We start from the raw sequence: 13863 nt of genomic DNA on the forward strand, positions 1-13863 counted from the left end.
ACAATTTTTGTCTTTATAAGGACATTTTTATGAGTTTCAGGAGATTTCCAGGAGCTCATTGAAAACAAGGAGACCACGGGAACCCTATTATAAGTTATAATGGTTTAATTTAATAATTTACACCTAGAATTAGCGCGGGGCTTTTAAACTTTCGGGTTCCACTGCGGCAGCATAGGCCTAAGGATTTGCCTGATGATATCCAGCTCGAGGTCAACGAATTTTCATCACGCTGCTGCTTTTTTTGGTTACCCTATAAACCTCAGTAAAACAGAAGTCATGTTCCAGAAGTCACCCAATAAAACCTACTCAGCCCAAAGATCACCGCGCATAGACATCCCTTAACGTGGTAGACAACTTCACATATATGGGAAGCATAGTATCAAATGACGCATTGCTTTAAAGGGAGGCTGGTATGTGATCAGGGATAGTCGTGCTTTTGGACGCCTCCAAGCAAGAGTGTGGCGAATTAAATCGCTCCGCCTGGCTACAAAAATCAGTGTCAACCAGTGATTCTCTCAACCCCTCTATGTGGATCTGAGACATGAGTACTTTATGGAAAGCAACTAAGACTTCTTGAACGACTTCACCAAAGACTGCAATACAAACAGCGATATTCTTGCAAAATGGTATGAACTTCTTATAATCCGACAGTCACGCTTTGCAGGGCACTTATTCCGTATGGGGGACGAATATATTTTTGGCAATCTTTTTTTTTTTTAGTAAGCTGAAAAGTTGTCGGAGTAACAGAGATGCCTCACAATAACGCTTCTTTAGAATATTAACGCGATGTTTATAAGTCTCTTAGGAAAAAATGCGCGATTTCACGTTGTTACTAGGTGCACGTTTTACACTATAACGTAGAGATTTTGCATCACTTGATGATTCTTACTAAAGCCATAATAATAAAGCTTGTCTTCGAGACCGAAGATCAGTGAGGAATGCAGGAATGTCCATGTCTCAGAGCCATAATGAATTATATTACTTGCAATATTAAATGTCAGAAAGTAACCATTTTAGAAGTTACACTGCAAAGACTTTCTTCCAAGCCTATAATAGCCCAAAAGTTTTACGCGAAAGAAGCAATGTAAAACGTTAAGACGTGATCTGTGGTTTTCTATAGGCCTACTGTTGGGGGGACTTTCTATTCTAATCGCCATATACGATTACATTGAGAACTGACAGAACGAAAAATCAACTCTTCGGATTGATAGTCTTTACCCGATCGTTCATTTTCGTAATTACAAAAATATTCCCAAAATGACTTCGGGTATATGTACTTCCTTAACAAATTATTCATCCGAGCGAGGCTCGGTCACCTGATATTGTTTATTAAACCTCATAATGTGACTCGCATTTTAAAAATACAATAGCTAGATTTAGATCTAATCTAGATTTTTTATACTAGATCTAGATTTTTTTTAAACACTAGAACTAGATTTTTTACACTAGATCTAGATTTTTTTTTACACTAGAGCTAGTTTTTTTAAACTAGATTTAGATTTAAGTTCTAATTAAAATCATTGTAGAATCTAGATCTAGAATTTCTTGGTCTAGTTTAGAATGTTTGTTTTTTTACATGTTTCGGATGTTCCTTCAGAGTTGTAGTCCAAACCTCCCTCAGGACGACGGGGGATGGGAGCGGGTAGGGTTTGAACCTGGGACCATCGACCAAACGACAGTTCAGCGCGCAAACCGCACTACCCGACAGCCATGATTTAGACTAAAAAAATTTTTTTACAACGTCAAATGAATCTTTGAAACATTTTTACTTTTAACAATCAAAACAAAATCACGTCTTGGATATTCCTTGTGAATATGCGGATCCGACAGAGATCCGTCTCCCACGGGGGCCGCCTCTGAGTTTGTGCTTGAACACAAACTCTCTTTGTAATCTTGTTAGATACGTAATCTAGAAGGATCTATAGATAATCAATCTATTTAAATGTACATAAGATGATTAAAATCAATAGACATCAATTATTTGGATCTAGGATTTTTTAAACATTATCTCAATGGAAACTTACAGGAAATGGCTTTGTTTCATATATTTGCGTGAATATATAGTTCTGTGATTAACAGCCCATTCTACAGAAAATCCAAGAAATGATTTTGCATTATTTCTAAATTTTGAAAATTAAAAATCATTATTTTTTTAGGACAGAAAGATTTTCCTAGATTTGGTGCGCTTCCCTTACAGCCTGAAAAAGAGTTACGTACATAAAAGTCTCTATATATAGGTCTGTGAATCGATCAAACGCGGATAAAAATTTGTTGCCGATTTCCAGTCTAGATATAATGGTTTTGTTATTCTAGAGCACTAAGACCAGGTTTAGATATATAGTCACTAAATGAGAAAGTAAATGATTTCTAATTGAACTGAGATAAGAATGAGATTGACCATTTGGTATTTGAGAGAGATATTTTTTTATATTCACAGGGTGTCCTTCCAATCAACCCAACAATGAAGGTAAAACTCTAGACTCAGTTGTCACAATGGATGCATGCTTGGATTCAATGTTATATTCCTAGGATGCAATTAAACATAACATGATCATCAATGTGCCACTATTTACTCTCGTAGTGCATACTGTTCTTTGAGAATACTGTTTCTATTCATAGATATTGTTTTTGTTCCTTTCTAAAGCTTCCGAAACTTATTACATGATTCCGGAGAATGAATCCAGAAATCCAAAGGGCATCATTAGAAGCCATTCTTACTTCCCTTGGAACTATCCTCGACCTGTTGGTGCACTAGACAAACATCTCTGGACCTACTACTTGTATCACATTAGGCCTCCAAAGTCTGACAAGTTTTTAACCCTAAAGATGGACAAACTTCGAATAGTGGACGGTGATACTTTAAACTTCATACACGGAGAAAGTAATTTTTTTTTTATCTTTTCTTGTAGTTGTGTCGTTTGTTTAAACCACTTCCTAGCGTCAATCAACACTAAATACAATTCTTACATTCTCTTTATTCGTCATTTTGTTATCATTGTCTTGTCTCTACATTGTCTTGTCTCTACATTGTCTTGTCTCTACATTGTCTTGTCTCTACATTGTCTTGTCTCTACATTGTCTTGTCTCTACATTTTCTTGACATTGTGTTACTATAGTTCCACATTGCATTTACAATGCTTTAACATTGTCTTTACGGTGTTTTAAAAATGGACTTTACATATTGTCTTTAATTTAATTTTAAATTTGATATGTTGGTTGTAACTAGTAACATCATAATTTGTTGTGTAGTTTTGTTATGTCGGGGGGGGGGGGTATATTCCAGGCCTCACCTCGACATCCCCGTCTGTTAAACTGAAAACTGACTTCCATTGGCTTTCTCAGCACATAGAGTGGATGAAAAAAAAGGATCCGTTAACCCGTCACAACCACCTCACGAGTGTCATATTGCTCTCTCACGGTTGGTGGCGATACAGTATAGGAACACGTAGGAAACCCAAGTGTGCTCGGCTCCCAGCCTCGCTGAAATGGGAATCCAGGCGTTGGCACAAAGAGCCATGTTTCACAACAATGATTGTGATTATATGATTAGTTGATGGGTAACTTCCGGACAGAGGGATTGGTAAAGAGCCAATCTCTCATTCCTGGTCTCGAGGTCAATTTCTTTCCTATGGTCAAGGGTCATTATGGGACACAAGGCCGACTCTTAATGGACACCGAGCTTCTAAGTTATTGACTTATTTTGCTATGCCTACTGGATAACACTATATAAGTCATACTTCCTACTGGATAACACTATATAAGTCATACTGCCTACTGGATAACACTATATCAGTCATACTGCCTACTGGATAACACTATATAAGTCATACTGCCTACTGGATAACACTATATAAGTCATACTGCCTACTGGATAACACTATATCAGTCATACTGCCTACTGGATAACACTATATAAGTCATACTAAAATGTTTTTGTAGAAATTTTTTGATTACATCGTTTCAATCTTTCAATTTTTTGTTGAGAAATAAGGCAATGAAAGTCAAAATAATTTGTATTGTTTTAATACTTCGCCTTATCTTCTACAATTATATAGCTACCAAATTTTTCAAATTTACATTTTATCTGTAGTTTCTAGTTTCAAAAATTGAAGTGTCTACATTTTATTAAGTGCTAGCTAAACCTAGCTAGCTTTGTAAAAAAAATGTTTATCTACTTTCTTCCAGCGGCTAAGTATATTCGTATATAAAGTTAAATTTCATAGTCTGTTTCATCTAGTAGATTGAATGATCTATATTTTATCCACCAATTTATTTGAATGGTCTAGATAAAATTTATATAGCAGTTAGTTCTATTCAGGGGCGGACTGACTATATGGGCATTTGGGCAAATGCCCGATGTGCCGATTCTCAAATGGGCCGATAGGGCCACCTAAAGGGCCTCATGAATGCCACTATGGCACGCATTAAATTAATAAGTAATACTAAATTAATCTAACACATTTTCAAAAATAATATAATAGCCTACATCCGTAGACAGTGCTATTAGTAGGCTTCATTTTTTAGGGCCTACAAACATAGCGATAAAAAAGCTACATAAGTCTTATATTTACCTTTCAAGAAATAGAGCATGCATACAGTTATCGATACATAATAATTATAATAATAATTATGAGAAATGATAGGCCTATAATTAGAGGCCCAAAATAGGATATACAATGTATAGAAATGCCTGGGCCGATTTGGACATCCAGTCCGCCCCTGGTTCTATTTGTCAACAATTAAGTTAGGTCTATTTGTCAACAATTCAGTTAGATCTATTTGTCAACAATTCAGTTAGGTCTGTTTGTGAACAATTCAGTTAGGTCTATTTGTCAACATATCAGTTAGGTTTATTTATGAACATATCAGTTAGGTCTATTTGTCAACATATCAGTTAGGTCTATTTGTCAACATATCAGTTGGTTTATTTGTCAACGATTAAGTTCAGGAGTTCATGGCCGGTCTTAGGCCACTGCAGCTTATGCGGCCGTTGTGGGCCCCGCAGTTTCATAAGTCCGTCTTAATTCTAGGTGTATAGTATCAAATTAAACCCCGTGGAAATCTAAAATCAAAAATATCTCCCGAATCTCATTCAATAGCTTGAGGTCAGCAATTCACGAAGATATATTGAACAATTTAGCAATACTTGCTATTTGCTTTTGTGCGTAATCTATGTAGGGAACAGAATTTTGATGATCTTATCTTATCTAATACAGACGTTACTTCAAAAAAGAAGATGATTACGTCCTAGTCATGCATTTAGTCATGCATATTAACCAATGACTTAAATTCTGCCAAGTGTGAGCTTGCGCTCCCAGAGCTATATTTTTATATATTTTATTTTTATAGGCTAGTGCCAAACTTATTATTTGTACTTCCGCTTTTTGTGTATAAAAAGTGATGCCACGCTGTTTTAAAACAGTTCAGTGTACAGTTGACCAGTGGTCAGTACCATATCTGTCTGTGTGACAGCTGAAGATATTTGTGGTCTGTCGTCTAATTATATTTTCATGCCTGTACCTGGGACGGCCTGTAAGTGTAGAATAATTTTATATTTTTTACTAGATCTATACTATGTGTAAGGTAGTTGTTTTATTTTCTACTTGGACTATTTGTCATAATAGTTGGCAACATGCTGTACGGAAGATGGCGGCGTCCATCAGTCCTAATAGAATATAGATCTAATATAGTTTTGCATTTATGTAATGCAGGCTATTGTTACTGCTTTTAGCTGCTTTTAGCTGCTGAATATTACTGCTTTTAGCTGCTGCTGTTGAATATTACTGCTAATAGCTGCTGTTTATAACTGCTGTTGTAGATCTATTCTAATTCTAGGGAATCTAGTGTTATTTTGTTTCTGCTATTGATAGTTTTGTTATTGTTTCTGTAGGTCTATTCTAGATCTAATTCTAGGGAAGCTAGTGTTACTTTGTTTCTGCTATTAATAGTTTTGTTATTGTTCCTGTAGATCTATTCTAGATCTAATTCTAGGGAGGCTTAAGCTAGTGTTATTTTGTTTTTGTAGTGTAGCCTTAGTGGCTTAGCTAGTAAACTTAGTTATATGTTATATATTATGTTCTTGTTTTAGTTTTAGTTATGGATTGGCTGTAGTAGTAGGATATTGTAGATCTAGACTAGTTTATCGTAGTGTGTTTGTGTAGATCTAGGTCTAGTATAGTATACTGTAGTTTATTAGTTGGTTTGATCAGTTTGTGTTAGATAGTTGTTTGGTTAGTTTGTTGGTGTTTGTAGTAGCGTAGATTTAGAGGGTTTTAGTTAGTTGCTGAGTTCAGTTGTAGTGGTTAGTCAAGTTAGTGTATTTATTATATTTTATTATTGATTTATTTTGTATGTAAATAAAGTTTCTTTTTGTTTTATTTATCGTAAACTAAAGTTTGTTATCTTGTTTTCATTTAGTTAAGTTAGTATAGTTAGTTGTCTGGTTACTTAGGTGACTCTAGCCCCTTGATCGTAGACCGAGGTGCACAGATTGAGCCCACCCAGTAGCGCAAACATCTGCCTACTGTTGGTAAATTTTAATGTTGAGCAGAAGAGAATAGGTCCTCTTTCCCACTCGCGCCTGCCTGACCTGCTCACACAAGCCACTGGTTTTCCTGCCTGGCTCAGGCAACCCATTCCATGCTCTAATAGCGCTAGGGAAGAAGAAGCATTTGTACAAATTTGTCCTAGCAGAGGAATGTGCCTTGATCTGATCTACTGTATGACTTCGCTACACGCAAAGCTCGTCAAGTTAACTTGATCTACTGTATGACTTCGCTACACGCAAAGCTCGTCAAGTTAACTTGATCTACTGTATGACTTCGCTACACGCAAAGCTCGTCAAGTTAACTTGATCTACTGTATGACTTCGCTACACGCAAAGCTCGTCAAGTTAACTTGATCTACTGTATGACTTCGCTACACGCAAAGCTCGTCAAGTTAACTTGATCTACTGTATGACTTCGCTACACGCAAAGCTCGTCAAGTTAACTTGATCTACTGTATGACTTCGCTACACGCAAAGCTCGTCAAGTTAACTTGATCTACTGTATGACTTCGCTACACGCAAAGCTTTTCAAGTTAACTTGATCTACTGTATGACTTCGCTACAAAGCTCGTCAAGTTAACTTGATCTACTGTAGGACCTCGCTACAAAGCTCGTCAAGTTAACTTGATCTACTGTAGGACCTCGCTACAAAGCTCGTCAAGTTAACTTGATCTCCTTTATTAACTTGATCCGACTTGATCGTGATATTGTACTTAGTAAAGAATGAATAAAATGCAAAGACGAATTTTTTTTCTAATACAAAAGCTTAATTTTCATTTATTATCCTTATCCCTACCCAGACTGGGAATCGCCCAATCCGTTTCGTATAGGGCCCCGCAATTGTTAGGACCGGCCCTGATTCAGTTAGTTCTATTTATCAACAAATCAGTTCTATTTGTCCACAATTCATCTTGCAGAAACATTTACACTGAAAGAAACAGAGACCCGTGTGATTGAAGGGTGCCAACGTTTAACCATTAATTTCACTCTTCTTCATGCTGTTGCTGGATATTATCCAACCGACTCTGGATTTCTTCTCTTCTATGAATGTAAGTCCAAGACAAAGTGAACAGTGAAAGGAACAAAAGAAAGCTAGGGAAAAAAGAGAAGAGATAGAGAAGAATGAAAGAATAAAGAGAGAAATGAAAGAAGAGAGGGGAAGAGAAGGACATGAATGTAAGGAGAAAGAAGAATGAAAAAAGAGAGACATATCAAAACATAAAAATAAAGGAATGAAAGAAGAGAAATAGATATTCATAAGGGAAGAATAAGAGAATGAAATTAAAGAATAGAGAGAGAGAGAGGAATGAAAGAAGAGAGAGGAATGAAAGAGAGAAATAAAGACTCCTAACCTTTCAAATTATTGTTGATATTTATAACATCAATTAATTAAAAGTAAATGAAAGAAGTAGTTTCATAGTCATTATCTTTTTTAAAACATGTATCCTAACATTATAGGGTCAGACATAATAAAGAGATCATCATTTGACTTCTTGCTGAACGGTAAGTCTAACCATTAGATATTTGCCTCCTTCAGTCGTAGAACGACTATAGTTCATCTCAGAGCACACTTCCTCATGTGACTGTGGAGCCCTATTTTGGAAAAACACTCCCGTCCACAAATAGCGCAGGTTAAGATGGCTTTTGCTTCAGTGGTAGTGGAGCTGGCCATTTTTCGGATTTTACGTTTTTCTTCCTGAGCTGAGACCCATGTTCTTTCAGTGTCCATAGCTTTCTTGGTCACTGTCTCTCTCCATCTGATGCGGTCTAGAAGTGAGATGAAAGCCTGGGCATTGTTTATGGTCGGAACGATGTCGCCCACACAGCAGTTTCCCCCTCACCGCGCACCTGATGTGACCAAAGGAACGAAATATCCAATACAGTTTGGGATCAGTAGCGCCGCAGGCTGTGCCAGGCTGTAGCACGGTGTGCCACAATCTGCCTAAGGGTCACCAGCTCCTGATTTGTCATCAGGGTTGTCTCTCGAAGCCTTTCCCATGTTTGAGTATAGCCGCAAGGCGCGGAGGTTTGGATTCAGAGTTTTCCTTCTCTAATCTAGTCTAATCATTACTATCAAATTAAAATATAACACTGTAAAAAAATGATGGCAATGTCTCCGATTCCGAAGATTAAGGTTGAGTGCAGTGATTCACATGACTACTCAGACCCAGTTGCAACCTGCATATTTTCCCGTATCTCGTGCAAACAAAGCCGTTGTCCACCGGCGGTCTATTGAAATTTTCTCTTTGTCTTCAATAAGGGCTTTTCTTTGAGTCTTAGATATTTGTTCCGCAGCATATGTGATAGTACTCTCACAGTCTCTTTAAGAGGATATATGCTGTCAGCTATTTTCCTATATCTATTCTGCAAACGTGTCCTGCCCATCGCAGATGGGACTGCATATGGATTGTGTGGATGCTTTGCAGACCCGCTGCAGAATGGAAGACCGCCGCACCCCTAAACTACTCTTGTATGGCCAACTAAGCGAAGGAAAGCGCTCGCAAGGCGGTCAAAGAAAACGCTTCAGGGACACCCTCAAAGCTTCTCTGAAGGCGTTCAGCATAGACCCAGCCACCTGGGAGCCAGAGGCACTTGACAGAGCATCATGGCATCGCGCTGTGAAAACTGGCGCACAGGTTGCTGAGGAAAAGAGAACCACGCTGGCAGAAGAAAAACGCCAGAGAAGAAAAGCAAGGCCAATGACACTAGCTCTAGCTGGAATAACTTACCCAGTGTTCAGCCGAAAATTCCAGGCTCACATGAGGAGACATAAAACCCCAGTGCAAAGCCCTCAGTCCCCTGGATGACAAAGTGCTAGTGAGGGGAGAAAAGTCGCCTGAGTTGATCTTTCTAGCGCTAACGGGGGCACATCTGTTACGTCGTCCTCCTTAAGGAGATCGCATTTGGCATGCGGTCGTCTCCCATGCAGGATAAGTGTCCGACCCAGCGCAGCTGTCGAAAGGTAATCAGTGCTTCTATGCTGTCCACACCGACCTCCAGCAAAACATAGTTATTTGTAAAGTAGTCTTGCCAGCGTATGACCATCATGAGGCCAATGCACATTTGATGGAAGCCTTCGAGAAGCCTTATATGTCCTCGATAGAGCAACCAGGCCTCAGAGCCATTCAAGAGTGTGGTGAGAACCACTGCTTTATAATCATTGATTTTTGTTACTGGGTGAAGAGACCTATTCCGCAATACTTTCTGAGGCGACCAAAAGCGCCATTGGTCTTTGCGAGACGGTTTTCAATTTCTATGGACAGTGATTATATACAATATAATAGGACTATGTTAATTATACAAAGCTGCCTAAATATTTGCTGACTTATTACATTTTTAATCGACATCAATTCGCATATGAGAAAATGAGAATACAGTAAATTTTGATAAGAAACAAACTCAATTAAATGTTTATCGTTTGCATTGGGTGGTCTACTTCACTTACTGTATGTAACAACATTTGTTTTTGTAGTCTACTTCACTTACTGTATGTAACAACCTCTCTTTTTGTAGTCTACTTCACTTACTGTATGTAACAACATCTCTTTCTGTAGCCTACTTCACTTACTGTATGTAACAACATTTGTTTCTGTAATCTACTTCATTTACTGTATGTAACAACATCTCTTTCTGTAACCTACTTCACTTACTGTATGTAACAACATTTGTATCTGTAGTCTTCTTCACTAACTGTATGTAACAACATTTGTATCTGTAGTCTTCTTCACTTACTGTATGTAACAACATTTGTATATGTAGTCTTCTTCACTTACTGTATGTAACAACATTTGTTTCTTTAATCTACTTCTCTTACTGTATGTAACAACATTTGTTTCTGTAATCTACTTCTCTTACTGTGTGTAACAACATTTGTATCTGTAGTCTACTTCACTTACTGTGTGTAACAACATTTGTATCTGTAGTCTTCTTCACTTACTGTATGTAATAACATCTGTTTCTGTAGTGTACTTCACTTACTGTATGTAACAACATCTCTTTCTGTAACCTACTTTACTTACTGTATGTAACAACATCTGTTTCTGTAGTGTACTTCACTTACTGTATGTAACAACATTTGTATCTGTAGTCTTCTTCACTTACTGTATGTAACAACATCTCTTTCTGTAGTGTACTTCACTTACTGTATGTAACAACATCTCTTTCTGTAACCTACTTTACTTACTGTATGTAACAACATCTGTTTCTGTAGTCTACTTCACTTACTGTATGTAACAACATCTGTTTCTGTAGTCTACTTCACTTACTGTATGTAACAACATCTGTTTCTGTAGTCTACATAACTTACTGTATGTAACAACCCCTCTTTCTGTAGTCTACTTCACTTACTGTATGTAACAACATCTGTTTCTGTACTCTACATAACTTACTGTATGTAACAACATCTGTTTCTGTACTCTACATAACTTACTGTATGTAACAACATCTGTTTCTGTAGTCTACATAACTTACTGTATGTAACAACATCTGTTTCTGTACTCTACATAACTTACTGTATGTAACAACATCTGTTTCTGTACTCTACATAACTTACTGTATGTAACAACCTCTGTTTCTGTACTCTACATAACTTACTGTATGTAACAACATTTGTTTCTGTACTCTACATAACTTACTGTATGTAACAACATCTGTAACAACTGTAGTCTACTTCACTTACTGTGTGTAACAACATTTGTATCTGTAGTCTTCTTGACTTACTGTATGTAATAACATCTGTTTCTGTAGTGTACTTCACTTACTGTATGTAACAACATCTCTTTCTGTAACCTACTTTACTTACTGTATGTAACAACATCTGTTTCTGTAGTGCACTTCACTTACTGTATGTAACAACATTTGTATCTGTAGTCTTCTTCACTTACTGTATGTAACAACATCTCTTTCTGTAGTGTACTTCACTTACTGTATGTAACAACATCTCTTTCTGTAACCTACTTTACTTACTGTATGTAACAACATCTGTTTCTGTAGTCTACTTCACTTACTGTATGTAACAACATCTGTTTCTGTAGTCTACTTCACTTACTGTATGTAACAACATCTGTTTCTGTAGTCTACATAACTTACTGTATGTAACAACCCCTCTTTCTGTAGTCTACTTCACTTACTGTATGTAACAACATCTGTTTCTGTACTCTACATAACTTACTGTATGTAACAACATCTGTTTCTGTACTCTACATAACTTACTGTATGTAACAACATCTGTTTCTGTAGTCTACATAACTTACTGTATGTAACAACATCTGTTTCTGTACTCTACATAACTTACTGTATGTAACAACATCTGTTTCTGTACTCTACATAACTTACTGTATGTAACAACCTCTGTTTCTGTACTCTACATAACTTACTGTATGTAACAACATTTGTTTCTGTACTCTACATAACTTACTGTATGTAACAACATCTGTAACAACTGTAGTCTACTTCACTTACTGTGTGTAACAACATTTGTATCTGTAGTCTTCTTGACTTACTGTATGTAATAACATCTGTTTCTGTAGTGTACTTCACTTACTGTATGTAACAACATCTCTTTCTGTAACCTACTTTACTTACTGTATGTAACAACATCTGTTTCTGTAGTGCACTTCACTTACTGTATGTAACAACATTTGTATCTGTAGTCTTCTTCACTTACTGTATGTAACAACATCTCTTTCTGTAGTGTACTTCACTTACTGTATGTAACAACATCTCTTTCTGTAACCTACTTTACTTACTGTATGTAACAACATCTGTTTCTGTAGTCTACTTCACTTACTGTATGTAACAACATCTGTTTCTGTAGTCTACTTCACTTACTGTATGTAACAACATCTGTTTCTGTAGTCTACATAATTACTGTATGTAACAACCTCTCTTTCTGTAGTCTACTTCACTTACTGTATGTAACAACATCTGTTTCTGTACTCTACATAACTTACTGTATGTAACAACATCTGTTTCTGTACTCTACATAACTTACTGTATGTAACAACATCTGTTTCTGTAGTCTACATAACTTACTGTATGTAACAACATCTGTTTCTGTACTCTACATAACTTACTGTATGTAACAACATCTGTTTCTGTATTCTACATAACTTACTGTATGTAACAACCTCTGTTTCTGTACTCTACATAACTTACTGTATGTAACAACTTTTGTTTCTGTACTCTACATAACTTACTGTATGTAACAACATCTGTTTCTGTACTCTACATAACTTACTGTATGTAACAACATTTGTTTCTGTACTCTACATAACTTACTGTATGTAACAACATTTGTTTCTGTACTCTACATAACTTACTGTATGTAACAACATCTGTTTCTCTATTCTACATAACTTACTGTATGTAACAACCTCTGTTTCTGTACTCTACATAACTTACTGTATGTAACAACTTTTGTTTCTGTACTCTACATAACTTACTGTATGTAACAACATCTGTTTCTGTACTCTACATAACTTACTGTATGTAACAACATTTGTTTCTGTACTCTACATAACTTACTGTATGTAACAACATTTGTTTCTGTACTCTACATAACTTACTGTATGTAACAACATCTGTTTCTGTAGTCTACATAACTTACTGTATGTAACAACATCTGTTTCTGTACTCTACATAACTTACTGTATGTAACAACATTTGTTTCTGTACTCTACATAATTTACTGTATGTAACAACCTCTGTTTCTGTAGTCTACTTTACTTACTGTTTGTAACAACTGTTGTCCTCAGCTAACATGAAAAAAAAAGCTGGCCAGCAAGTACCGTTGAAATGTCAACAAAAAAAGGTGAAACAGAAGAATAATGGCGAAGAAAAACCAAAACGTAAAAAAAATGATTCGCCCAAATCCAAGAAGAATGGGAAAAAGAAAAGCGCCTGAACCAGTTCATTGAGTTCTAGGTTTAATTCCATTCCTCGGTGCTATACTCTCCAGACGTATCCAAAGCTATTTACCAATACAAATGTGTCTCACAACAAGCACGTCTATGTTTGACCAGTTCCCCAAATCATTAATGTAAGAGATACATTGTTGTTGAGCTTTATTATAATAAAGAATTGGAAAAAAACAACTTTTCAAAGTTTGTTTCATTGTGTGATATATTTTATAATAGTTTTCAATTGTTAGAAAAGCCTGTTCTAGACTTGGACATTTTTTCGCTCTCTAAGATGGTGTGTTCTTGACATCATATAATTGACATATTGCATCTTTTTCTGAATTTTTAGGAAAACTTCTTTTGCTAGTACACGACTGGTCCTGTGTTGTTCAATATTTGTGTGTGTTAATGTAATCA

The 13863-nt window shown here is 36.4% G+C and overlaps 1 protein-coding gene across 2 annotated transcripts in view; it reads left to right on the forward strand.

Moving 5' to 3' along the window:
• Positions 1 to 13641, forward strand: part of LOC106060782 (uncharacterized) — a 70913-nt gene extending 57272 nt beyond the window's left edge. Inside the window, exons 9-13 of one of the 2 annotated variants that reach the window (XM_056041585.1) lie at positions 2438 to 2467; positions 2645 to 2881; positions 7465 to 7596; positions 8006 to 8050; positions 13303 to 13641. In XM_056041585.1, the coding sequence (XP_055897560.1) occupies positions 2438 to 2467; positions 2645 to 2881; positions 7465 to 7596; positions 8006 to 8050; positions 13303 to 13451 (593 nt within the window). In that variant the 3' untranslated portion in view covers positions 13452 to 13641. The remainder of the gene's footprint in view (positions 1 to 2437; positions 2468 to 2644; positions 2882 to 7464; positions 7597 to 8005; positions 8051 to 13302) is intronic. The other variant, XM_056041586.1, reaches the window with a different exon arrangement.
• The last annotated feature ends 222 nt before the right edge of the window (positions 13642 to 13863 follow it).

Source organism: Biomphalaria glabrata, chromosome 9, assembly GCF_947242115.1.
Source record: "Biomphalaria glabrata chromosome 9, xgBioGlab47.1, whole genome shotgun sequence".
NCBI lineage: Eukaryota > Metazoa > Mollusca > Gastropoda > Planorbidae > Biomphalaria > Biomphalaria glabrata.